We start from the raw sequence: 27347 nt of genomic DNA on the forward strand, positions 1-27347 counted from the left end.
GCTGTTGGAAGACACTTTTGTCCCCATGCAAGGTATCACCGCATTTAATGGCCAGTGTGATTATCTTGGTGACGCCGGAGCCGCAAAGGCAGACAGAGGGAGAGATCACGGAGACCGGCCTAGGCCAACCTGCGTAGGTCCGTCCTGTGCTGGCCCCCAGCGGGTGATGATGGTTCGTGCAGAGAGACCGTCGCTGTCGCCGCATCCTGTTTCCCAACCGCATCGGCATGTGCGGAGGACAGTACTGACACAATGGAGTCACTAGTTAAGCACAGTGTCTTTTCTCTGAAAAGGGCTAAGCACAGTGATCCATTAGTGAATCTACCAGCCAGCGACACAAAGCCAAGTCTACTTGGGGGCAGTTTAGTCAAGTTGCGTTTGGAATCCAAGTTCGAGCCGAGCCGAGCGGGGGAACACGGGATGATGACGGCAGCGCGGCGACACGCGGACGTAAGCAGAAGCTGGCTGGGGGCCGCAGCTGTTTCACGGAAACCGGCTGGTGCTGGGTCGGGCCATGCCATTGACCGGCTCGTTGGACCGAATGGTCCACGTAACCGCGTGCCCTGGTGGACCGCGACTCGTTGCACAAATGGGCCTTTCGTTTGGACTCGCTCGGCACGTTTTTGACTCTGCCGACACGAGAGTGGGTGGGTTGCCGCGTCAGTCGTGCCGCAATTTTGGGCATGGATGGATGGATTGGATTACTGATTAGCACCAGAAGCCCAACCTCTAGTCCACTCGCAAAACCTCTTCCGTGGTCTCCATGCGTGATGGGTGAGGCCAGTCAAGGAAAGTCAATGCATCTAGTCATGTAGAATATGCTGTCAGGATGCAGGCGCACAGTATAGGTCATGACCGTTTTGCATTCTGCCACATCCAAGCTAGTATGCAAGTTTAAGAGTAGCTAGGCATCAGCTAATGTAGAAAATAGCCACCCGATTTCCAAGCTCATCTCTCTGAGCATGCATGCACGTATGCACCGAGTAGAAAGGATGGAAAGTCATGGCCATCAGGTTCGCACTGTACAAGACAAGGCTCGGCCCTCAGTCGCAGGTCACAGCCAAGAAAAACGACTACGAATTCAGGCAAAACTGCCGGAAATAGCCAACAACCTAGTCATAATTACATTTGGGGAAGACTGATAACGACAGGACGAGTCTCTTCGGTTTTCCTCGCTCAAGTGAGGATACGTAAAACGACCTTAAGTGCGACACCGGAGGGACACAAGGGAAGACAGATTAAAAATATCCGCCCGGGCTGCCAAGAACCGCCGTGATTCAGTACTACCCCGTGAAGCAATCAGATTTCCGCATCACGAATAACCACGTGTCATTATCTCTTGAATTAGCAAATACCAGATCAAAGAAAAGTAAGCAGTAAAGAAGAGGGATAGGTTATAAAACTGGACCAAAATGTGCTGAGCATCTCAGTATGAGTGAATAATGTTCCAGATTCGTTACTTTTGTGCATATGCAGATAGCAAGAGTTCACCAAAAAAAAATTATGCCATGCACGGAGCATGGAATGGAACGCCAATAGAAAAAAAATAGGGGTGTTGAAACATTATGTAACTTAAGCAATGCCCAAAATGAAAATTCTTAAGCAAGGCAGCAATCAGCATGAACTTGATAATTTCTATTAAGAAAACGATGATATGTAACCAAACAAAGTATAAAGAAATCATCAAGTCAATAATCACCTCTCAGACCTTAACCAGCATAAGCCAACAGGAATGCAGCAATGTACCTGAGAGCGGGAACTCGTTCACTAAGTGCTATATCCTGACAAAGATGTGCTGAAACACTTGATGTCAATAGAGTCCCTCTAAATCCTTCCTCAGCCTGCAGTAAATCACCCTTCTGCTCTGAAATCTCGTCTGAAACATATAAACGAAAAACACTTTAGAACCATCAACAATCTTATTTTTCTTTCAGAAATGATCTGGCAGATCCGTCATGTTTGGTACTTCACCTGCTATGTCACGGTTCTCATAGATTTCAGAATCTCTTACCCAAAGAACATCCCCAGCAAAAATACTCTTGTCAGCAAGAGTAGCAAAGTCATCTTCAATCTCAACATAATCTTTGTGAAGCTTCTGATTCTCCTCAACGATCTAAATGTAACAAGAGCACAAGTAAGCTATTTGAATAATCTACCTTCATCCAAAGAAGCAGAGGTATAAATATAATATCACAGGAAAGCATGCTCCAGATTTTGACGGAAAAGCAAAATGCCAGTCCCTTTTAAACACACGGAATTAAACAAATACCGATAATAGTAATCATACTGGCAAAAATTTTGTAGTCTCGGTATCTATAGCATACCTCTAAAGATTCCCATATCATGAGTTTCAACTGATAGACTGATGTAAAACTAGAAACTTTCAAACTGACTGAATTCTCAGAGCTTGTGATCTTGGAATGCTTTGAAGTCCGACGATCTGATACAGGAACAGCTTTAGACGCTTCTTTGATAGACTTTGGTGCTTCTTTTCCAAGGACAAAATAAACATGGATGTCTTCATTCTGGTAATTGAGCTTCTCCACCAATGCACAGCTCTCTCTTTCTCCAATACATTCTTCACAAACCTAGCATACGAAATTCATAGGTAGAGCTGAAAAGGGCAGAAAAATACGAAGTAACCTTCATACACATTAGATAAAGCATTTCAGTTCTAGATAACTTTGGTAATCTAGAAGCCCAGACATTCAAGAAACTTACTACAAGTAGCATCACCTTTTTGAAGCAGCACAGAGCTAGAGATCATTTCATTCGAAGAGTTTAATTAATATGCATAAGTTCAAGATCTGCAGTTTCTTACATCCCATATTATCAGATGGGGTCCAGCCTCAACTACGGGGAGGTGAGATCTCAAATATTTTAGTTACATAGGTTGTCAAAGCTGATACTAACGTTTTTCTGTTAAAGAGATATGTAGTTACAGAAATAACCTCACAAAATTTGTTTCCATGATATCTTTGTAAATTGTGAAAGCACCACATTGCTTCGCCTCAAGCATACCAGTATAGCATGTTTCTGTTCCATCCCAATAAAGATCAATCTCCTTGTTGCTTACTTCCTCTTATCATCCACTAGGGTGGACACGGTCTCCAACATATCACTGACTAATAATATCAATGGAAATTGGAAATATAATATATCAGATAGAAAGAGTCCTCTACTGTGAAAATATATTCCATGGTGGATCTAGTAATATCAACTTACGCTGTCAGGTCACAGTGCAACCTAACAGTTTGCTTACCTCAGGATCAGTTTTGAGATAGGGTTCTCTGACCCCCAAATGGTCTAGATCTCCATTCATAATTGACATTGCTTCATATGACCCATGCAGTTTATCTTGAACGCTCTTCCTAAAAGCAATTTCAGCATATATACCTTTTCCAGGAGTGGCACTCCACTCCTCAGAGAACATTTCCAATCATATTCTGGGATCATGGGTAACCTGTCAGACTGAAAACAAAGGAAGATAATCAACTCATAATGTTCCAATTATTCGTTTTTATCTTACAACACAACATATATCAGCAAAACCCCAAACAACCATGCAGTTAGACAAAGGTAGAACAAAAACAAAGTGAAGTGGTTGCTGGGCATGCAAGAACAGAAGAAAGGGGTAAATGAATAATGCAAGACAGAAAGAGACTCAGTGTTGCTGAGCTGCTAGTTGCATACTGCATTTCCACTGTTTAAAGATGAACCAAGCATGGTTAAAGGCACCGGACATGGCTTTGAACCAGCTAAAATTCTTCAGTCAAGCTGATTATTGTGGTAAACTGTGTGCAAAAAGAAAAAGAAAAGATGTATTCTGTGACTCAGATGAACAACTTCGTTGTGGGAGCCCAAAGAAAAGAGGAAGCCTTTTTAAAATTCGTGCTGCAAATGCTGTTAAGATTGTAAGGATACATCCCCCCTTCCCCTCAAAGCGCAAAGCAGAAGGTACGGCAAAAGAGGAAAAGAAACAAGAAACACAGATGCAAGAAGCAAGAAAGAAAAACAGAAAATTAGTAAAGAGCACGAACTTACATTTGATGTTTCCTGAGTGATGCTCCCATGCTTACAAACAAGATCCAAAGGCCTTTGAAGCAATCTTGAATGCTGAGAGTTATAAAACCTCAGGTTCAAAAAGAAATCACTTTATAGACCTAATGACTAGAAGTAATAAGAAACAAGTAGTATGGTTGATAACAATCAACAGGACAACCTCCTATATTAATATGTGTTGGGCAGACCTCCTGCCAATTTGTTTCAGAAAAGAAAAATAATAAAAATGACACACAGATACTCCTATCAAGACAAATGAATTCACAAACCATGTCAAAGTTGCATCCATTATCCTCATAGCAGTCATCTTTAAAATACAGATTAATTACAGAAAATCTTATTAAATAAAAAATCATGGCAACCATCCCAATAAAAAGTAATTTCGTCTTGTATGAAACAAGCAACATAAATAACAACTAATTATCAATTCTAAAACAGCTAAGCAAGCCAATATCAACAATCAAAAGGACACACAGATACTCCAATCAAGACAAAACGAATTCACAAACCATGTAAAAGTTGCAACCATTATCCTCATAACAATCTCTCGGAAGTAGTTTACAGATATTACTAATAAATAATCTCAAAACTTGGGCATAGAAGTGTTGCCAGGGACCTGCTTTGAAATTCTATAGGGTTCACATTTGTTCTCCACATAAATCTTCTCACTCATCTAAACTCTCAAATTCAAATATTAGAGTTCCACTCTTCTGTTAGTTTAGCTTTCAAATAAGTGAATTGACAATAGCTTCAAGAAAGGTTCAGAAAGTGAAGAAACATTTTTTCCGGTAGCTATGATATAAGCTCTCCATTCTGACAACCAAGATGAAGGAACCAAATAGTATTTTTTACCAAGATTAAGTGTGAAGCTTTTCCCAGATATTAACTTTTCATGATTCTGTCGTTGCTTGAGTTTCACTGCTCTGAAAATCAAACCCATGTATAAGAAAATGCATGTTAGATATAATTTTTGAGCGAAGAATCCAATATCAGGTGTGAATTTCCTGACTTTATATTACCTAAGATTACCCTCAACAGACGCAAAATCAGACAAATCCTGACAGCAGATTTCACATGGTTGACAATCTGATGGAAAAGTTACAATATCATCAGCCCTTTTCTCACTGATGGTTTGATTGAGAAATAACCAGAGGCTCTCTGCTATGGATACCCGCTCTGCCCCTGGAGCATGCTCCGGCAGTAGATTCCCATGGCAACATCTTAAAGCACTTGTTGGTCCATTATTAGCATCGGAAGTCAAAACAGCATTTTTTTTCTTCGCAGCCAATGAGTCAACCTAGAAGTAAAGAACAAAATGATCAGCATGACCAACCAGCAGGTTGGTGAAGTAATGCAACGAGGTGGGCCAGGAAAGAGTAAAAAGAAGGAAATGGCATTAGCGTGCATGCACACAGCTGATTCAGAGTAAAATGTGCTTAGGGCAAAGTTGACAAAAATGACAAACTGCGAGGAAAACTTAAGACTAAAATTGGCCAAGCCGTAAAAGCTCACTCGAGAACAATATAGCATAGCAAGTGCGATGAAAATAATTGCATAAGAACCATGATCAACATTGAGCTCCTCTAAACAGTTAAAACACTAACACAGAGACGGAGAGTACATATCATGAATAGTAATCTTGCATAGATGCACGGGTCTACAAAACATCACCAGAAAAGAGAATCAAAGGGCCATAAGGTGAACAGTTCACACAAATGCAGGAATAATCCTAAGTGCACCAAAAATATTAGACTGTACAAATAACTGTGCAGAACCAAGATTGGAAATTAAGAGAAGGATGCACTTTGCATACCATGCCTTTGAGACAAAAGTAAGAAGGGCCATCTGGACAACTACCACCAAGTGCTGCTTCTGCTAGTTTTTTTAATGATGCTTTACGGTCACGGTAGACATCAGCAGACACTGCATTTTTCGCCCCATCTTTGAGACACTTCATGCAAAAATCATCAGTGCTCAATGCTGGTCCCCCTCCGTACTATAATTATTGTAATGACAACAGCAAAAAGAAACTCATCAATATTATGCCATGAGAATTAGAAATGAGTACAAAATATTATATGTTGCAGCTACAGTACTATAGCATGCTTCTGAATGACAGAATTATTTAAAAATATTTAACTTAAGGAACGTGAAGCAACATTCTATGGAGTGCAAAACGAGAAGTGCAGAAGTTTTGTACTTTTGAAAATAACTTAAGCCAAGCTACAGCTGATAATCGCTTAACTGATGTGACTTTAGATGCTGGAACCTTTCCATGTTCGCATTGAATTGGACCATTGTCAATAAAACTGCAGAAACAAGATATAATTTTAAAAAGAACATTTTCAATTCAGTATGGAATATCAAAAGGCCACGCTCAGTTGCTACATAAAAGCAATTGGAGTGTTGTCAACTTTCTCGGTACAGATCCTGAGTCCTATGAGGTTCCCTGGATCCCTGCAGCATGATAGTGCCAGTGACAGAGAAGAGACTATGGTTTGTTTCTTGCTTCGTGGAAACGGTGCCACCCATTCTATTTAAATTTAGAACTAGAGTCCTTTTCTATGATATAAATCATGGTATTGATTGGATTAAATACCCATCTTATTATCATTTAGCAGATGAGCTTGCCCTTATCGTAAACAGTAGTATATCAGTACAAAATAATATTAGCAAGAAGATGCTACAACTTTTTCGTAGCGCTTAGACAAACACCAGTTGCGTATTCTGCTTTGTTATGAGAATATTATACTTTAGAAAACAAAGCATTTCAATGTAGGGCGGGACTGCAGGATCCAATAAAAAAGAGCATTCTAGTAAACTCACGAGGGAGGAGTGATGTTATCTGCCCACTGGCGAAGCCAGTCTGTTGCGATCCAAAAGTATGAATCATCCTCTGGATTTGCAGCCCATGAGAACAGATTTTACTTCTTGGCGTCTCTCTGTTATATATGCCAAATTGTTGTCCTTCTTGCTTTGGTATTCCTCACAAGATTTCATATACGATGCATTTACTTCATTAATTTCGTCCAGAAATAGTGTGGAAGTGAATCATTAGTGATTTCTATAATTTTATTGCTTTCGGTGCCACTGCCATCCTTACTGGTACATTTGTACATCAGCATATAAGCATCTGTAGATGAAAACATCTCTCCTGAGGTAGAAGTCAGCGCAGCCTCCTGGTGACCATTATTATTATTGTTCTGTTTTTATTATTATTGTTTGCTGTGGGAATGCCTTGAGATTTCTGATCACCTTTATTTGATTTCTTTCCTGGGTTTTCACCAAAAGGGTGCAAACCAAGTTTGGATAAAGTCTCGTCATCAAACTCCCACCATTGCCCATTGCTTTCATCTTTTACATGTGCCACATAGTGCCCACTACTAGCAGCAGTACCCTTGTGGATTAAAATAGCAGCCAGTTCATAAGTATAACTAGATGAGGAGTTTGACAACCGTTTTTCCATATCAAACTGTCCTGGGAAACGGAATGTTGAAGAGATCTTTTTCTTCGTTGTTGTCTGGCAATGAGAAAGAAAGAATCTTTACCAAAAGAAAGGAGAAAATACACATGACAGAGAAATGCGAAAGGAACATATTTTAATGAAACTATAGATCAGCTTTGGATCAATGTATATCACCTTGGGGAGGAACACATAACGCTTAAGTTGAATGTTAATAACTGGAGGAAATGATCGAAGTATTATGCAGCGAGTAGCGTCCACCCTTTTCTGACACGACTCACAAAAGTATTGGTTCTCCCCATCCAGTTCTTCCTGACTAAAATAGTCATCCAGACTTTCTTCCAAATTATTTAAACCTTTAATATTCAGTTCCAGCTCATAAAAGTCCTCAATTTTTGAAGATGCTGCAGAATCCTTTCCACATGATGAGCACCTTAAGCATATGATGGTTAAGCATCAGTTGTCCACATATTACACTGGTAGCTTGTCCAAAGAAGCAGTATGCAAATAACAAGATAAATCATAGTCAACACTGAAGTACTAGGCCAGTATAGAAACATATGTAATTTCACTCCATGAACACATAAACACAATGTAGATATAGAATAAATGAGGCCGCTCATCCTTTTTTTCTTTACCTTTTTTCTGAAACTCAGCCGTACACTATGAATAATGGTATAGTTTTCAATTTCATTCAACATCAGCACCATGAATCGAAAATAGTCACTTTGATGTGGACAGGTTATGTAAATGTGAATATACACAGAATGCAAAAACCTTGCCAGAAATAACACACGCGTCTAGTTTATCTCTTTCTAACTAAGAGTATGAGTTATCAATCTAATCACAAAGCCCTAGGAATCTGCCTCAGCATAGCTTCTCTAAGCACCAGGTGCCCAAAAAAACTCTAGTTCACGAGAATTCATGTCAGGCTCATTTTCTATCCAACAGGATAACCACGCAGTGAGCCTTCATAGAGTAAGCATGTTCAACAACAGCTCTGTAGTGGACAGAGCAGTGATTAAAAGGCTGAGTGTAGTTGAGCAATTGACAGGACTACAAACAACATTATATCAGAATCTTGCTAATACAGACTTTGTAGCAGATCAAAGCTTAGTTTTGTAACAGTCAAAAGTCCAAACCTAAAGCTGCTAAGGAAACATACACAATTGCTTCAAATGCATAGTCGGTACCTTGTTACATGTGACATGCTGCCACGGAACAGATGTTGCGCTACTGTCCTAGCTCCAGGGACCTTGGAGTGACTTAATGATTGCTCGAGGAGAGACAAAAACAAGGTGAGAAATTCATGGCTATCCTGCTGGACACCATTGTCTAGCTCCAATGCCTTAATAAAAGGTGCTGAATCGATGAAAGCCATTTTGCTAGAGTGTAGCCGTGCAAACAACCGAGCCAGCTGATCTAGAACAGGAAGCATCTTCAAAACGTCCAGCTCCAATGAGAAAATGCCTGAGCGGAAATAGGTGTTCATGTAAAGGCACTGCAGTATGCTATTCGCATAACAGGTCGCACCCAAGTTAGTCAATCCAGCAGGCGTCTCAGTGGGATCACGAAGGTCCTCAGATGGATTCAGACCAAGACCACGGACAATTTCCTGCTTTTTCTGCCAGAGGCCGGTTTTACGAACCCCTTTGGTGGTGGGAATCAACCCACAGAAACAGTTTGCCGAGTCCTTGGAGTTCCAATGGCACCCATGGCAAAGCGGCTTCCACACCATGTAAAGCTGGCGGATATCACTCTGAGAGATAGCGCCAGTGGAATGTATCTTCCTGCAAATTTTGTAGCAGAAAAGTAAGAGGAACGTGAACATTGAGGCCATTTTAAGGAACACCCAGCTTCTGACAAGGAAATAAGGCAATGCATACTTGAAAACAGCCGCAGACGGGCTCTCAGATTCGTCTGCGCGAGGCCTCTTGTTCTTATTTCGAGTATTTGGCCTGCTCATTGTACCAGCAACAATGGTCGGACTTGTCTTGGTGCGTAGGGGTTCAGCAGAACCCCCAAAACTCGTGGATAATGGTCGCGTAGATTAGTGTTGTTGTATTGAAAAAGAACCTAATCGATCCAAACATGGCGCATTAGATTAGATTAGCAGAATACCACACGGAAATCAAACCCACGAGTAACATGGCAAAGTGGTAAAAATAATTGGATAAATCATTGCTCACAATCACAGCAAAGAGGAGCCTCCGAGGACAAAACGAGTCCTAAAACGATCTGTTCGAGCAGCTAGGGTTACTTACCAACAGAAGGAGAATCGTTAAAAGCGCTCGCACTCCGTTCGCGTATCCTGGCCCAAGACCTGCTCTCTACTAGAGCTTGCGAGCTTTGAAGGAAACAACGTTGCGACCATCTCTTACGTGACATTGCACATGACAAGAATTACATCCCTCAGAAAAGTATTATCAAATTTCTACAGTTTGATAAGCTACCCTCTGTTAAAGTTGGTGAAATTTGAGTCATGAATGTGTGCGTGCTTCAAAAAAACACATGAAAGAATAGGTCACAACGTTTTGGCTGCCTGTCCACCAAATAACGTCATTTGTTTTCTAATCATAGGTCACAAAGTTCTGCGCGGTAAAGCACAACCTTAATTTTTTTTTTTCTCCCTTGAGGCCCTGACAAATGCCGATGCTTGCTGAACATAGCATGAGGAGCAGCCTGCAATAACACCCCTCAGAAGAAAAACTGCAAGAACCCCCTAGATCGTGCTTACAATAATAAGATCCAAAGAAATTCGTGAATCATGCGCTTTCGCTAGCCACGATCGCGACTGCAGTGGTAAGTTGCACGCGCATGCGAAAGCCTGAAAAAGCAAGCGGAGGGGCAAAAGTGGACGATGGGACGAGATGGGCCAGTGGTAATGTTCTACCTCCGGCCTGCGTGCTCCCAGAATGAACCAAAGGGCCGGCCGGTAGTAGTAACCACGAATTGGCGAGCCACCGTCCAGCCCATCCATGTCAGCAACTCTTTTTCCACACTTTTTGCTTCCAGTTTGATCGCATCCATCCATCTTTTTGTTTGGACTTGTGGAGGAACGAAGCCTGGCGAAATCCGGAGGATCTCGTCTCCTGTCCGCCGTCAGAACTCAGAAGCTCTCTCGAAATACACTTCGATGGCACCCGGAGCATCTGTTTTTCTCTCTTTCCGTTGCACTTTTATGTGAAGTGAGCTCTCTGCGGACTTGGTTACCTCATGCGTGCTTCTTCGGTCTCTTGGCTTGCATGTGTCACAAAACATCGAAATTTGTTTGCATGAAGTCAGTTTATTCCGATGCGAAAAGCAAGGGATCGGAAATTCGACTTTTTTTTTCGGTAACACGTGAGGATTAACCACCCCCCCCCCCCCCCCAACAATATAAAAATTTTAGCCCCACCCTGTCCGGTAACAGTAGATTGCAACTATTTACCGCGCCCCAGGAAACATGGATCGGAACACGACGCCCTCGCCGCTGCGTTCTGCGAATCACAGAGAGTGGTGGCTCCTCCTGAATTTGCACGCAAGGACGAGAGCTCTGAGCCCTTACATGCAAGGACAAGGCCATTACATGCAAGGACAAACAATCCGGGCCACATGGCGCCCCCGCCATCACACGCACCACCACATGGCCGTGGGCGGGTGCGCCGTGCGCTGCGCCTACGCGCCCAGGGGCCAGGGCCACTCGTGGCGCCAGGCGCTCGGCGGCTTCGGTGGGAGTCAGTGCCGCGCGCTGGGGTCCATGGACCGCTCCCAGGTGGGCCGCGACGAAGCTGCACCGCACAAGCCTGACGGCGTGAGGCCTGAGGCAGGGGCGTTCCAGGAGGTTCCGCCACGATCGAGAGCAGGGCACCACGTGACGCCGCGCGGGAGCTCCACGCCACCAAAAGCGCCACTTGGTGGGGTGGGCTCGCCGGGCGAGCGGTTCTCAGCCACGCGCGCGCGGAGGTTTTGCGCGTTGCCCCCCGGGTTGCGTGGAATTGCCGGACGTGCGTGCGGCGATCTACGTCCGGCTCACCAACCGATGTCCGCTGGGGCGAGAGGTACGTCTGATCTTGCGCATGACCTCTCTCGATCCTTCCTTCTCCGATTCCCAACTTTTTACCCGGCTGTCATTTCTACGCACATTATCCTCTCACGCTCTCTGCCAGAGAAGTGTTAATTTTCAATTCTGATGCGGCAGTCTAACAGAGTCGACTGGATTCGCATCCCTGCTGCAATCCATGACTAGCTAGCTTATGAGATGTTTAGTAGCTTTTGTTTTTCTGTCAAGTTTATCAGATGTTCCTGGTACGTACAGGTAGATCCAGGCCTGGTGGAGCAAGCGGTGGGTGCTCTAAAACTGTAAACCTGCACCTGAACTTGAACTTTGCTTTGGTCCTGAACTCTCGATGCAGATCGGAGCGGGCGGTCGCTGGTCCCTGATACTGCATAACCCATCCAAATTGTGTCATCGCTACAATGTTTATTGTAACGTTCAGATCCATGAAAGTATGGAGCTAGCTCGTGTAGATTACACATGCGTCTAGGCCTCTAGCTATGGTGAAATTATAGCACTCCTCTGTATTATCGATCCAACAACCGATTTGATCTATTAATATCCTGGCCTGATCATGCGGCAGCGATGACATGCAGATCAACATGGTTAAATGCCAATAACAGATCAATCCTATTCGTGTACTATTTTTTTTCTTGAACGCGCCCAGCTCCGATCGGGCTGCTAACCGGCTTAATCTACACGCACCTAGTAATGTCCTTGTAGGCAACAAGGGCCCCTTTAGAGGTCACACGGCCAAACTATTTATTTTTTATGTGAAATGATGCAAATGCACGCATCAAAAGGCATGTAATTGTAATCCAGATATTTGTCTTTTTTAGCAAAACCAAATATTTACATAGGTAGCACAAGCATTTAAAAATATCATGTTATTGAGCGACTATTCAATGACAGCTTATTAGCCCGTTTAAACGCTACACGATCACCAACTGTGCTCGTTTATATGCTCGTTAGCCTGATAAAAAGCTAAACAATATAAGTAAACGATAGGTGAACAATTGTTTAGCGTTTTCATCCCCTTTAAATCCACATATTCACCTAAATATAGGCATTTAAAGAAAAATTAAGCCAAATGTTTCCTTCCGTGTTTACTCCCTTCGACCGTTATTATAGGGTGTGTTCTGGTATAAAAAGAATCTAATTATATTTTTTTTTACCTTCAGCTTCTCTTATAATCTATTCTGAACTTCTATAATTAGAATCATCTCCAGATATACCAAAAGCAATTCTATTAAAGTAATTTAATTTACCTGTTGCAAAAAGTACAATTGTTTGTCAAAACTTACGATTTTGGACCTTTTTCACATTGTGGCGCACGGTAGAAAAAGTGGCTAGGAAGAACATATACAAGATTTGCTTTTGAGTCCGCCGTTGTTTAATGTTCTTTGTCCTTGTGTCGTGAAGTACTTCTAAAACATCGAAATTTATTCAATGGAACTAATTAAATTTCAGTGTGATGACGCAATAAATTAAAATGTTCTCGGGACTACTACTCTCGTGCCATGGCCATGAATGGCATTTTTGCCTGTTTTACCGATATCATGTGGTGGTCCCCATGTGGTCCCTCCCTACACGGAGATCCATACGGCTGTTAAAACAGGAAAAGAAGAAGGATGATTATGCAAATTCACACAGCACAATAATTTTTGCTCCTCCATCTTCCTCCCGAACCATCCATCCCGACCGCTCGCCGTCTTCTCCCTCACAGGCCGCCGCCGGTCGACGCCCCCCAACTCCGGGCCCCCGTCTCCGCTGCCTGCGATCCAGCAGAATTCCCGGGTGGCCGGGGCCCTCCATTGGCGGACCTCCGGGCAACGGGAAGCCCCCCCGGCGGCTCAAACCGTCTCTCGCGCCTCCGTCCTCCCGTGGGGCCCATTTCTCTCAAGTGGGCCCCGGAAGATCCAGCTACTCGCGTGCATCCACGTGGCAGTGGCCGTCGAACCAGCTATAAATCCCCCGCCCCGGGCACCCCTTCCCGATCACACCCCAAAGCAGCGCAGCCGCCTCCTTCCTCCTCTCGCTCGCGCTGCTCTTCGCGTTCCATTCCAGGAGAGCAGTGAGGCGGGTAGTGGTCGACCGAGAGGGGAGGGGAGGCAAGATGTTCATCGAGAGCTTCCGCGTGGAGAGCCCGAACGTGCGGTACGGCCCGTCGGAGATCGAGTCGGAGTACCGGTACGACACGACGGAGCTGGTGCACGAGGGCAAGGACGGCGCCTCCCGCTGGGTCGTCCGCCCCAAGTCCGTCAAGTACAACTTCCGGACCAGCACCGCCGTCCCCAAGCTCGGGTACGTACGGACGCAGCCCGCCCTCCCTCGCCCCCTGTCGTCCCCTCCTCCGTCGAGATCAGCCAGTCGGCGTTCACATTTGATGGAATCTTTACTTTGCCTGATGACGACCCGTCGTCGTTGACAGTCACGCACACACTTGCCCGGCCGGATGCGTCGAATCTGCACGATTTTGAATTTCCATGGTGCTCCGAGCTTTCCGTTTTTGTTTTCATTCTCGCCCCGTATTTTTCGGGGTTCGTTTTTCGTGCGCAGAGGCCGTGAGAGGGACATTTCAAGAGGCCAAATTGCGTTCTCTCAGTTGAGTTTACGGCGGTTTGCGAACCTTGGCTTGTTGCTCTGTAGTCTGTACAACAATACAACGTCCTTATCCTCCGAGGTCTGAACTTTGCCTTAGTTTTTGCCCTGTGCACGTGAGCTGGTTGCATTTGTTTCTGCAAGATCCGAGTCCAGCTGGGACGATGAGCAGCGGACAAAAACTCCTCACCTAGTATACATTTTTTTAATGAAACCTCACCTAGTATATTACTTGCAAGTGTGCGGAGCCAGATGCTGCCATCTTGAACAATTTGTTTTCTTCCTGTCCCTGTGCACGTTGGCTACGTGCAATCGTCGTGTTACAGTGTATTAGCCACTTGTCCGACAGAAGATGCTGATTTCTGTCGTGTGTTGTGCGGTGGTGCAGGGTGATGCTCGTGGGGTGGGGCGGCAACAACGGGTCCACGCTGACGGCTGGGGTCATCGCCAACAGGGAGTAAGTGCTCGTTCAACATTGCTTTCCCGTTCCTGCGTGTTTCCGTGCCCTGAAACCTGAACTTGCTGGTCCTGTTTCAGGGGGATCTCATGGGCGACCAAGGACAAGGTGCAGCAGGCCAACTACTTCGGCTCCCTCACCCAGGCCTCCACCATCAGGGTCGGCAGCTACAACGGGGAGGAGATCCACGCGCCGTTCAAGAGCCTCCTGCCCATGGTAATCTAATATTACTGCAGTCTTGTTTTACTCAAAGCAAAGACGCATGCAGAACAAGGCATATTCCGAAGGTGCTAGTTGGTGTTATACAATAAACCTCTCTTTAAGGCCAGTGGTTCTGAAGTGAAGGAATGTTAATCTTTGCATAAACAAACAAAGTATCTGATTTTCTGAAAGGGATGCTAAACATTGCATAATAAACAAATAAAAGTTCTGATTTCCTGAAAGGAATGTTAAAGTTAAACTTTGATAACAAAAAGGCAAAGTCTTGTCAAAAAAGTTGTTGAAAAAGTAAAGCTGTGCCATATTGTGATCCTACTTGGGCAAGTCAATAGGTTGTGGGTCAGTAGAAAGATTCCAGCATTTTTGGACCGTAAAATGATTGTCCTGTTCATTACTCCTGCTGCACTGATGTCACTGATTGGCTGCAGATTTGCAAAATTTGTACCTTCCTGCCATGATTAAGCTGAACTTGTTTTCAGGTGAACCCTGATGACATTGTGTTCGGAGGCTGGGACATCAGCAACATGAACCTGGCCGATGCCATGACCAGGGCCAAGGTGCTGGACATTGACCTGCAGAAGCAGCTCAGGCCCTACATGGAGTCCATGGTGCCACTTCCCGGCATCTATGATCCGGACTTCATCGCAGCTAACCAGGGTTCTCGCGCCAACAATGTCATCAAGGGCACCAAGAAAGAGCAGGTTGACCAGATCATCAAGGACATCAGGTATACAGACATGAATGCTAATGTGCCTCTGTATAATTAACACAAGTGAGTTACAAACATGGTGCATGTGAACCATGATAGGCACTCTGTTTATAACCGAACATATTTTTTAACTGATGCAATAGACGTTTATATGGCGTGCATGCTAAAAACTGTGTCATATTACATTCTAAAGTAGTGCCATTTTGTGTATGAATTATACAGCAGTGGCTTACACTTCCACGAGGACTCAGCGAGTTGAAAGTACTGTCAATATAAGCAGTTATCATCATCAATGATGTTATTTGATAGATATGGTTTGAGGATCTAGATTAACATGGCTAAAGCAACATGGTTCACTAGTATAAGTAATCCCTTAGAAAAGCTACGGCTTATGTGGCTAATGAAACAGGGAGTTCAAGGAGAAGAACAAGGTGGACAAGGTAGTTGTGCTGTGGACTGCAAACACTGAAAGGTACAGCAGTGTCTGTGCTGGTCTCAACGACACAGTGGAGAACCTCCTGGCATCTGTAGACAAGAACGAGGCAGAGATCTCACCGTCGACGTTATATGCCATTGCCTGTGTCATGGAGGGTGTACCGTTCATCAATGGAAGCCCCCAGAACACCTTTGTGCCTGGTGTGTAGTCTGCTGTGCGCAAAGTTTTCTGTGGCTTGTTAATTCTGTTTCGTGGCTTATACTAGTTTGTTGTGCGCAGGGCTGATTGACCTTGCTATCAAGAACAACTGCTTGATTGGAGGTGATGATTTCAAGAGTGGACAGACCAAGATGAAGTCTGTTTTGGTTGATTTCCTTGTTGGCGCTGGAATTAAGGTACAAATAGCAGCCAGACCTAATATCTCTCTTATATTAAGTTGACAAACTGTTTTTGGCTAACGCCATCCTTAACATTAATTTTTGTTTATGATCTTGCAGCCCACCTCAATTGTGAGCTACAACCACTTGGGAAACAACGATGGCATGAACCTGTCGGCCCCTCAAACATTCCGGTCCAAGGAGATCTCCAAGAGCAATGTGGTGGATGACATGGTCTCAAGCAACGCTATCCTTTATGAGCCCGGCGAGCATCCTGATCACGTTGTCGTGATCAAGGTCTGTCAGCTAATCTTCAACCTTGGGCAGATTGCAGACACGCAACTATCATAAACTTTTAGATTTTGTTCTGAAACTTGCCACTCATAAATGCAGTATGTGCCGTACGTTGGGGACAGCAAGAGAGCCATGGATGAGTACACCTCTGAGATCTTCATGGGCGGCAAGAACACCATCGTTCTGCACAACACCTGCGAGGACTCGCTCCTCGCCGCACCAATCATTCTCGATCTGGTGCTCCTGGCTGAGCTCAGCACCAGGATCCAGCTGAAAGCTGAGGGAGAGGTAAGAGCTCAGTCTACAGACTGAATGACCCCGTGCCAGGTGCTCCAGCACTTGAACACCATCCGATTAAATGTTTCCTCTCGTGCAGGAGAAGTTCCACTCCTTCCACCCAGTGGCCACCATCCTGAGCTACCTCACCAAGGCACCCCTGGTAAGCTCTCGGTCTCATGCATTCTGGCATCACTGCGCAGCATTTTCCTCCAATAATCGAAGCACTAACCGTCTTGCGCAAACTGAACAACAGGTTCCCCCCGGCACGCCGGTGGTGAACGCCCTGGCGAAGCAGAGGGCGATGCTGGAGAACATCATGAGGGCCTGCGTTGGGCTGGCCCCCGAGAACAACATGATCCTGGAGTACAAGTGAGCGCTGCGGCTATGCAGAGGGCGCCTACTGGAAGGGAACAAGAAAGGCGAGGCTAGCTGTGGGACTGCGTTGGCTTCTCGTTTGTTTTTTGCGTTCTTTCCTGCTCATTGTTGTACACTTCTGTATGGGTTTGTTCGTCAGGCTCGTAATTATCAGGGCTCTGCTATTAGCGGCACGAATCCTGTAACTGTATCGCATGATAATGTATTGAGGGTGCTAGTTCCCCTCTGTATTCCTAAGGGATTCCTGCTAGTGTTCGTTGCAAATATGTGTTCATCCGTGACTTGCATAGTGTTTCCCATGTTTTCCGTCACAATTCCATGAGGATGAGGTAAAAGTGCTGCCAAGAGCGGCTCCTGGCATCCGCGAAACAGACTCTCCTAGCCTGCCTGTTGACGAATTTTGTTAGGGATGAGGGAACAAAAATCTCTAGACCGAATACATCGCAATAAAAAAAGGAAACCGCGGCGAGAAACAAACGCATTTTTTTTTAAAAAGAAACATATATAGAAGTTTATTTTAGGCTGCTTCAAAAAAAATTGCCGCTTGAAAAAGAAGTTTTAGGGTGGCCCCGGTTCGGCCTAGTCATTTCCATATATATTGGACACGTAACTGAACGTCGTCCCGAGGGCAACAATCCAAGCAGCCTCGCCGGAGCCGCCATGCCTATGCGGCTGCACAAGAGCTTCGCCGTCCTGGCGTTGGTGCTCTGTGCCACGGCCACCGGTGTCGAATCAAGTAAGTTCACCGTACCTGCATCAGGAGGTTTTCACTGAACAGCATTGTATGTTCTTTCTTTCTTTCAGATTCCATCATCAATCTCAAGACTTACATCTGTGTGTTTGTCCCCGTTGCTGCTGCAGATGTTTTCACCTCCGTGGTGCATTCCGCCGTAAGGGCGTTTCACTTCCACCATCGCCGCGCCGTGTCGGGCGAGGCGGCGGCCGCTGCCGCGCATCCCGCCGCCGGCCCGTCGATCTCGCCCGTGCAGCCGACGCCCGCGCCGGGCGCGCAGCCGCCTTCTAGCTCTAGCCCCGTCGCGGCGCCGGTGCCGTCGGTCTCGCAGCAGCCGGCTCCGTCTCCGCTCGTGCCGGCCACCCCGCCACCGGCGCCGGTGATGCAGGCGCTCACCCCCGTGGCGGCACCCGCGCCTGCCCCGAGCACGCCGGCGCCGTGGCCCGCAATTCCAGCGCCGCCGACGCCCGGTACGTGCGCGACACCGTCACGGTACTACACTCTCTTTTCCCCGTGCACCGCGTAAGTTCGTTCGATTGATTGGGCCCGCCAGGCCCTTGGGCTTATCTTCTACCGCAGAACTTGGCCCAGTATGGCCCATTCGCTTTTTTTATCTTCTCATTTTTTTCTAGATCGTTTCCATTTTATAAATCCTGAAGTTAAAGTCGCATTCTGATGCGTAAGCGTAACTCTGATGCTTGACAATCTGTTCGTGCAGCTCCAGCAGCAGAAGCCCCCGTGATTCAATCTCCAGGGCCACCTGGTAAGCCGTGACCATTAATTTTGTGTCAGTGTAGTTTGAGTTTGGGACCTTGCTGGGTCACATCTGGAACTGAACTGGAAATCAGCAGTGGCTTACTGGCTTTAGTAGGCTAACGCGTTGCGCCGCCGTGCCGCGCAGCTCCAGCTCCGGTGATCCCGTCGCCACCAAGTCCAAGTGCAGCTCTAGCGCCGACGGCCACGCCGCCATCGACCCAGGGATCCGCGCCACCCACGGACGACCTTACTTCCGGCGCCGCCGGTCTGGCTGCCTCCACGGTTGCGGCGCTGGTATCCGCCGTCGCCGCCATCGCTCTAAGTTAGGCATTTCCCGTTTCTCTCGTCCCATCACCATCAGTGGCAATACCATCGTCTGAAATTACTAGATTTTTTTTTTCCCTTCTCGATTCGTCACTAGTTGTTTCTACTATGGCTGTCAGTAGATTTATCTGACACTAAGAATACTAAATGCACGAACACCTTGTTCGTATTCGTTGCTATATATGACATCGAATTTGGTCTGTTTTGTTTGGCTCTGAGAGTGTGCTTGACTTTTGTGGAGGGGGTGTTGTTTAGCCTGACCGTGGATCGTGACGTGAGCAATTCGACGCGGCGGCGTAAGCAGCAGCCATCAGGCGCGGAGTCGGTCGTTGGGTTCAGACTTGAGGCGCGCGAAAAGGAGAGGGTTTTTTGAGGTGGGCGCGCGCCACCTTGTGTGAACTTTGGTCCCAGCGTCGTGGTGGATTCCATTGCCCGTGCCGTCGTGCGCGTTTTGTAGGTGGCATTGGTTACTTGTTTATTTATGCAGGCCAGTCTAAGCTAGATTTATTTAGTATTTCGTAAGTTTATTTGGTTGGTTGCATATGTTATCTTAGCCCGCATAAGATTTTGTTTGATTAGTTGCATCGCTCCATGGATTGTACTATTGTAGCTAGGCTGGGGCCAAAACTTGGCCAGCCAGGATCAGTGTATATGCACAACCGGATACGAGCCCTATTTGCGTTTCTCACTATGCAAGCCGTACAAGACCATTTGCACAACTGGAGCCTGCCTATTCAGACTACCAAACATCCAACTCTACACTATGCAAGTTTGGGTAGACTTTTATGCAGCCTACCACTCACAAACTTAGTTTGTTCCCCATTCCATGCCGCCCACCACTAATCTTCCAAAAAGCTAGCGAGCCCACTTTCTCATCGCGCGGGTGTCCGCTGCATCGCTCGCTCAACTAGTTCTCTTCTCTACTGTGCGTGACGGTTGCGACGCCCCTTGCAGCCACAGAGTGGCAGATTGGGGGAAAAGGCAGGGATGGATTGGTGTAGTCGTGAAGGAAGAGAGCAAGAGGGGGAGAGAGTTCTTGCCATATTCGCGTGGAATCATGATCCCTTTTGAAAGCGGGAAAAAAATTCTCAACCCGCTCCGTTCGTTAGCTCAAAGCCACAGCCACATCGCGCCTCATCATTTCAGGCGCACCGCCGCTCGGGGAAAAAAAGCAAAAAAGAAAAACACTATCCTCAGCAGCCCTTCGCTTTGTTTAATCGCCAGCTCGATGCAGCACTCATCAGCGATCACAGCCACTAGCTAGAGCCTAGAGCATGCGACCACCAGAGAACGGCTCGGAGACATCGCACCGCACACCGTGTGCAAGCGCCAAGTGGTGTGCCACTACACTACCCGTGCGGCCACTGCCCCCACCTCTTGTCATCTGCCAGCGGCGGAGACACCAACCGAACTCCCCACTAGTGCCGTCTGCCGTGTGCTGATCGCCGAGGCGGCGGCGTGCCGGCGGTAGTCCGTCTCCACATAAACCCGTGCACCCCGTCGTCGTTCCCACACGCCACATTCCGCGAACACGAACAAATCCCGCTAGTGCCAGTACATCTACAAGTAGCAGTCGCGACCACTAGTCGCGCCGCTACCACTGCACCAACACGAGAGCAGCAGGACGGCAGGAGCAATGGCAGCGGCTAAGACGACGGCCATGGCGCGGTCGCCATGCCTGCTGGCCCTCACGGTCGCGGCGCTCTTAGCCGCCTTCGCCGCGCGCGTCGACGGCGCCACGGGCACGGCGGCCCCGGCGCCGGCGCCGTCGGCGGACTGCACGGACGCGCTGCTGAGCCTGGCGGGGTGCCTGAGCTACGTGCAGGAGGGGAGCACGGTGGCGACGCCCGACCCGACCTGCTGCTCGGGGCTCCGGGACGTGGTGCGCGGCGAGGTGGCCTGCCTCTGCCAGCTGTTCCAGGGCGGCCAGAACCTCGGCATCTCGCTCAACATGACCAAGGCACTGCAGCTGCCCGCCGTCTGCAAGGTCAAGACGCCGCCAGTCAGCAAGTGCCACGGTACGCCCTCACGCTGTTCCTTAATTAGCCTCTGCAACCGAGGAGCTGTGCGATCGTCTGACTGATGGATGGCAACGTTCTTGTGGTTGCCAATGCAGTTTCTGTTCCTGGTGTTCCCACAGCGTCTCCGGGTACGTTTGGTTTCTTCATTACCCTGCTCTCGTTGGCCTCTGTTCCGAGTATAGAAAGCCTGTCGAAAATTCCAGTACTAGGCGACTCAAGCAAACTGCCTTTCACGTTGTTTCAGTTCCCGCACCATCTGCCGGGGCCCCGTTCTTCAGCCAGTCGCCGTCGTCGCCAGCTCCTTCGGGATCACCGGCAGCTGAAGGAACTGGGATCGCCTCCAGCACTCCAGCTCCCTCCCCGGCGCGTTCTGGCGCGGCCAGCCTCTCGGCAGCATCAGCACATAGCTTATTCACCGCAGTAGCTGCTGCCGCGACTCTGCTCGGGTACCGTGTCTTGTGAGCTGGGCTCACACCTGTTGTCCATCAGTTCAGTCCGTTCACTCGTCTTACCAATACCAGCGTATAGCCCCTGTACCGAGATGCATCTTGTGAGAATTCCCTTTTCGTTTTGCACCTCTTTTAGACGTGCATTGTTCGTGGATTTCATTGCTACGCACGATAATAATGTTACAAGTCACGAATGGATTACTCCTGCCAGAGTACATCAAGTCGCATAAAGTTCACTGAAACGGCTCGCGACTTGCTGGGGCCGTGCTCAAGAGATATACTGACACAATCTTTTAGTATGTATAACTGTATACACGTTTGGCTTAGCGTAAGCCAGGTCTGTGGCTTCGTGCTCATGGCGCACAAAATGCTTATGGGCATTTGGCAGCGAGTGCAGCTGTAGCAAAAACTCGGAGCTGCACTGAACTTTCGGGTGCTTGTTTTATAGTTTAGACTTCAGATTTCCGAACAATAGATACAACGACTGTTACATCATCCAGCTTGCCCCCAGAGTAACCAAGGTACCCAGCTGCGAGAGCGGCGTCTGAAAATGGGCTACTTCCAAATCCACGCCGCCCCACCTCCTTCGCTCTAGCAACCAGGAGTTCGGCGATCTCCTGCAATGTTTCGAAAAATGGTTCGTGTCAGGATCATTCTTGCCTGTCAGTTTTATTCTATGAAGGGTGTTCATTAGGTTATGAACCGTTGCATAAAGAAAATGCTCATGTGGTTGAGCACTGAGTACTGACCGTGGGCTTGAGATCGGCTTCTAATGATTTGGAGACAGTCCCTGCTACTTCTTCCTCATAGACATTATCGAAAAGACCATCTGTTGCTGTTACAATGACATCACCTTCTTGTAGATCGATGGCATATTTCTGCCAGTCAAGAACAGCCTGAGCACAACATTCTGATAAAGCTTACAAGAGGAAATCAATAGCATCAGAAAGTGGTGCGGCACCTGCACAAGTTTTAAAGGGTCATCACCCTTTTCAATTTGCAATGGGAAATTGAAACCATAAGTCATTGGTTTTGATTTTTGGTAGACCTCCCCATTCCTTATGACAAGAAATCCAGAATCTCCGATATTTGATGCATTAAGGACCTGCAAGATCAAGTTCACACACAAGTATATCAAAGTTTTGAGGATAATGCACACAGATTCAACCATCATAGATACTTCCTCTTTCCCAAATAATAGGTCGTTTTGGCTTTTCACATAGCGTATATCTAGGTGCATAGCAAAAGCTATGCATCTAGAAAAGCTAAAACGACCTATAATTTGGAACGGAGGGAGTACGGAAAAAAGGGAAGCCAAGTCTCGAGCTTAATCAAAAAACGTACCTGACCATCAAAGTGAGCAACTAAAACAGTGGAAGAACCAGGGGACCGTGCCTCATCTGCAGCCTTTGCGAGAACTTCCTCAGTTCTCATCCCTGGAGCTCCTTGGGTCTCTGTTATGATCTTTTCGCAACTATCCATTAATTCTCTCGCATAGAGTCCAGCATTGATCCCTGAGAGGAAAATCACATCAACAATTAGAAGTGCTGACATTTTGTGAAGAAAAATCAAATTCATAGGTACTTCAAACTAATGAACCAAAAGATAAAAAACATAATGGCCAGAAATAAACACTGGATTTCATACAGTCTCTCCAACAGCACACATGGATTCTACCTGACCAAGTGCTACATTGGACCGTGTCCAGCACATATGTGAGATACAACACGCAATAGGTGTCTCCGTAAAATACCTTTGTGATTGTGTGCAATCTTTTTCTTTTAATTCATGCCAGGCCAAATTGTATTCAGGTCTAGGCTTGTCAAGTTCCTTTAGTTTCCAATCTGACTACATAACTTCACTTCCCCTTTTTTTCCTTTTCCTTTTCTTCTCAACGGATACAGCGACACCCCTCTCTTGTTGCTGGACAACGGATACAGTAATACTTGATACACGACAATGGCATTTGTACTACTATACTGTTGGTCCTGTTGCCATGTTTACCTCCCATGATTTTGTCCTGTTTTTGTGGAAACTGGTAAGACATTGTTATCTAGCAAAACCTATGAGTCATTGACCTAACCCACACCTGGCTAGTTACCAGCAGATTGGATGGCAACTTCAACCATAACTATTAGTCAAATAACAAAATTCAACTGCCAACTGTTACAGATTTGTCAATTTGGCATCTTAAAAGTACTACAGTAGCCATGTCACTTATTTCTGGTGTCTGATGGGAAAAGAAGGAATGTAACTATCACCATTTAGGTTTACAGTCAGTATCTCGTCCCTATCACCTTTGATCATGCTATCCAACTTTACATGGACTTCCCATGCTTACACTATCACCATTTCACCCTTGCTCCGTAATTGCAACCAGGCAAGTCTGTTGCAGTGCATTGTCCTAACTTATTGCTTGATTGTGTTCCCAAATCTTAATTTTAATTATCATGCAAATATTCAGCATCCTATACAATTTCAAAATGTCTTAAAGTCGTAACATGTAAATAGACTATATCACTGTATCAGTATTGGGCATGGAATATTATCAGCATGATTGTAAGGCAATACTCAATAAGGTCTAAAGCATTCCCTAAAGTCAACAAACATATTTCGTAAACATATTTCGTATTTCCCTCACGTGGTTCCAAATATATGTTGACATCAAGTGATCAACTTTAACCACAAATACACCCAGTGTGCCAGAAAATTGCTACATCAATTTGTAAGGGCACAAGCGTAGAATAAGCATTTGAGAATTGTAATGAGTACCACTATGACAGCAAATAATCACTTCTCAGAAGCAAGTATAATACAACTTAAGAAACAAGGCACGGAGTAGAAACATGCTGGGGATGGACTAGAGCACAACTACAGTGGAGAAGAAGATATTGTTTACCTTCAAATGACCACTGACCAACTCCATCAGCTACACCAAACCAGCCGTCACAAGCTATAAAATATGCATCTTCACCACCAGTTGATACCTGGGAAATTTCACATGTATTATTGTCACAACAACAAAAATAAAGGGAGAAATATCCAAGGAGTAAAAAATGATCCGGAAGCAACTTTTAATGTTTAGAAACGGTGACTGCACTATTATCAACATGGAAACCTGTGTCTTTTGTTTTGTCTCGAAATAAAGAAGCACATGTAAATCAGATGCAAAAGTCACCCCAAATAATTTAGTCCTGGTTGCAGTACCTTTGAAGGATGTGGTAGCATTGCTGCACCTGAAGCCAGAACAAGTGTTGATTCAGGTACTGAAGTCATCCTGTGACGAATTGAACATTAAAGTCATATATATACCAAGGAACAATACAAAACAATGAGCTCATCCAACTCTCAATAGAAACTAGAGTACACACAAGCCTTAATTGAATATGTCACTACATATGTGTGCAACAGATCAAAACTATGAGCTGACTGCTGACAGTTTATGTTCTAAAAATACTTATAGCAATAAAGCAAAATAATACCTATCAGAGCTCTTCGTTCCTGACGTGTTGTTTTCTCTGGCCACCTTGCAGATTGCTTGATCCTGCAAGGGGAAAGAAGATTCATACACATCATCTACTAACCCTCATAATTCCGCACCATCTCCGACGAGTATATAAATGAGCAGAGTATGGACTAAAACATATCCTCACAAAACAGAATATTACGACATAAGTGCACTGCGTAAGGAAAGAGAATGTACATAAAATGCATGGCAAATCTGCAACTTGTGGCTCTTCAATTCTCATCATAGAAAATATTCTAGGGTGCTGCTGATTCATAGATAAATTTTTAAAATGCAGCACAAAAAGGAATATATGACAAATATGCTTCTTTTAAGGCCTCAATTATCTCAAGAGAAGAATTTTGACTCTACAGCTAGCTTAACACTTCAAATGAACTACTAACAGAACTAGAAAGGAAAAGCATCAACAAAGTCCTATGTGAAATATAGCAACGTGGACAAGTACTGCCTAGTTCCTACAGGAGTTTGCACAAAACACATACCAGTTGAGGGATGTGGGCTCCATATCCTGTGTCTAGTTCCTCTATACTAGAACCACTCGACTCTGTCTCGACATCTGTATCAGAATCCTGCGTGGTTGAGCCGTCCGAAGCCTCAGAGTCATCCAAACTCGTCTCCATCCTGTCCACTCGGTCTGTGGAACCATTTGAGGCCTCACGTTCCTCCAAATTAGCCTCCATCCCCTCCACTCTTTCGTTACACAAGATACCAGCCAGCTCTGTGGCCTGCTTGGCATCGTCACCATCAGTAGACAATTCTAATTCCCCTCCGGCAAGGCCATTTCTACCATCCACATCATCACTCTGCTTAATTCCGAATCCAGAACTCAAATCCCCATTGGGGAAGCCCACAGCAGTAGAGGTCCCTGTTGGTACGTCCTGCACCTCTTGTTCACATCCTTGGGCACCTCTGGCCTCTGGCAGAGACCCATCCACGAGGGAGTAGCCACCAATCGACCTAGTGGCATCCAGACTTGAACTGGCATCTGATGGGGACACCTCAACCAGTGAAATCCCCTCCACTTCACCAGCTTCATCAGAGCCGAAACCCATACCATCCAACTTCCTGCCATGGTGTCCCACCACTGGAGCCCCTAATCTGACGTCCAGAACACCCGGTTCCGCCGATTCAAGCTCGGCGCCATTCTCTGAGCAGAAAACATCCACGCCTCCGGCATCACCGCCGGCAGGACCTCCGGAAATATCACCACTCACAGCCTGGCTCTCGGAAACGGCCGATTTTGACCCCGTCAACTCCGTTGCAACGGCGCCTTTGTCCTGAAAACCCGGAACTCCTGGCACCTCCTCTGCACCGCCTGCATCCAGAGCAGACCAAGCTGAATTGAATCAGGAAACGAAGAAGTAAACAAAAGTTAGCAGCAAAATCATCAGCGAGCAGTCAAACAAACGGTTCAACCGCCACAGCAGGGGGGTTGGTCTTCCGTTTACCAACCACGGCAGGGGCCGGGCGTTCCATTTACCGACCACGCCAGGGGGGTGGTGTTCCGTACACCACCAACCGCGCAGAGGCAGAGAACAACGTCCAGCGGGAAGCCGCTGCGGCGGCGGAGGGAGGGCTAACCGGTGTCGCGGCGCGGAACGGCGGAGTCGCGTGGGGGAGATGAACCGGGTCGGAAGTCGAGGACGGCGGCGGTGGCAGGGACCTCATCCATGGGCTACCTGCGCGCAAGGCGGACCACGACGGCGCGGAAGGTCGGCTCGAGAGGAGCTCGGACGGGCGGTCGAATCGGAGGCTTGGATTCGGGGAACCACCACCAGCAGCAGCAGCAGGCCAAGGGGAATGGCGGCGAGAGTGAGGGAGAAGGGGAAGGGGCAAGGGTGGGGGGAGGCTTAATGGGGAGGGAACGGAGCAGCTTGTGCCTGAGGTATTGAGGCGGCGGGCTGCGCTGCGGCCGCTCGGACGGCGTCGTTTTCTATGGAGCTCCGCCTCGGTGTAGGGGTGGCCGGGTGGGGTGGGGTGGGGGTTTCCGGCCATTTCCTCGGGATATCTATTTCCTTTGGTCGCTTTACGACAAAGGGCCTCCCAGAAGTTTGTATTTGGCGGGTAGGGAGCGGTTCTGCCGGCCGGAGCAACCGAGAGGCGCCGATGAGTTGCTTCTGGATGGTTTTGCAGCTGCTCGCTGTTTTTAGGTTTAGTATTGTTTTTTTAACCATCTTTGCTGGTTAAGGTGGTTCATTTTAAGCGTATTTAAAAAAAATTCTATATCCAG

At 46.5% G+C, this 27347-nt stretch overlaps 4 protein-coding genes and 1 pseudogene across 4 annotated transcripts; 3 read left to right on the forward strand and 2 right to left on the reverse strand.

Moving 5' to 3' along the window:
- Positions 1-1614: 1614 nt before the first annotated feature.
- On the reverse strand, positions 1615-9806 carry LOC112873679 (annotated as a pseudogene).
- Positions 9807-13677: 3871 nt separating this feature from the next.
- On the forward strand, positions 13678-17595 carry LOC112876166 (inositol-3-phosphate synthase). The gene is made up of 10 exons (XM_025940215.1): positions 13678-13865; positions 14551-14619; positions 14700-14835; positions 15318-15565; positions 15957-16183; positions 16263-16378; positions 16481-16657; positions 16754-16942; positions 17031-17093; positions 17187-17595. The coding sequence occupies exons 1-10, from the start codon at positions 13678-13680 to the stop codon at positions 17304-17306; spliced, it is 1533 nt and encodes a 510-aa protein (XP_025796000.1). The 3' UTR covers positions 17307-17595.
- A 373-nt stretch (positions 17596-17968) lies between these two features.
- On the forward strand, positions 17969-18815 carry LOC112873396 (predicted GPI-anchored protein 58). The gene is made up of 3 exons (XM_025936359.1): positions 17969-18044; positions 18113-18511; positions 18760-18815. Exons 1-3 carry the CDS (start codon positions 17969-17971, stop codon positions 18813-18815), a joined length of 531 nt encoding a protein of 176 aa, XP_025792144.1.
- Positions 18816-20466: 1651 nt separating this feature from the next.
- On the forward strand, positions 20467-21792 carry LOC112874251 (non-specific lipid-transfer protein-like protein At2g13820). Its single transcript, XM_025937471.1, has 3 exons — positions 20467-21139; positions 21238-21270; positions 21387-21792. The coding sequence occupies exons 1-3, from the start codon at positions 20758-20760 to the stop codon at positions 21602-21604; spliced, it is 633 nt and encodes a 210-aa protein (XP_025793256.1). The 5' UTR covers positions 20467-20757; the 3' UTR covers positions 21605-21792.
- A 72-nt stretch (positions 21793-21864) lies between these two features.
- On the reverse strand, positions 21865-27096 carry LOC112874250 (probable protein phosphatase 2C BIPP2C1). Its single transcript, XM_025937470.1, has 9 exons — positions 26699-27096; positions 25600-26432; positions 25074-25135; positions 24799-24868; positions 24491-24578; positions 22936-23105; positions 22553-22696; positions 22341-22469; positions 21865-22208 (listed from the first exon to the last, which is right to left on the reverse strand). The coding sequence occupies exons 1-9, from the start codon at positions 26787-26789 to the stop codon at positions 22041-22043; spliced, it is 1755 nt and encodes a 584-aa protein (XP_025793255.1). The 5' UTR covers positions 26790-27096; the 3' UTR covers positions 21865-22040.
- Between the last annotated feature and the right edge of the window lie 251 nt (positions 27097-27347).

The sequence above is a fragment of the Panicum hallii genome, chromosome 9 (genome assembly GCF_002211085.1).
Source record: "Panicum hallii strain FIL2 chromosome 9, PHallii_v3.1, whole genome shotgun sequence".
Taxonomy (NCBI): domain Eukaryota; kingdom Viridiplantae; phylum Streptophyta; class Magnoliopsida; order Poales; family Poaceae; genus Panicum; species Panicum hallii.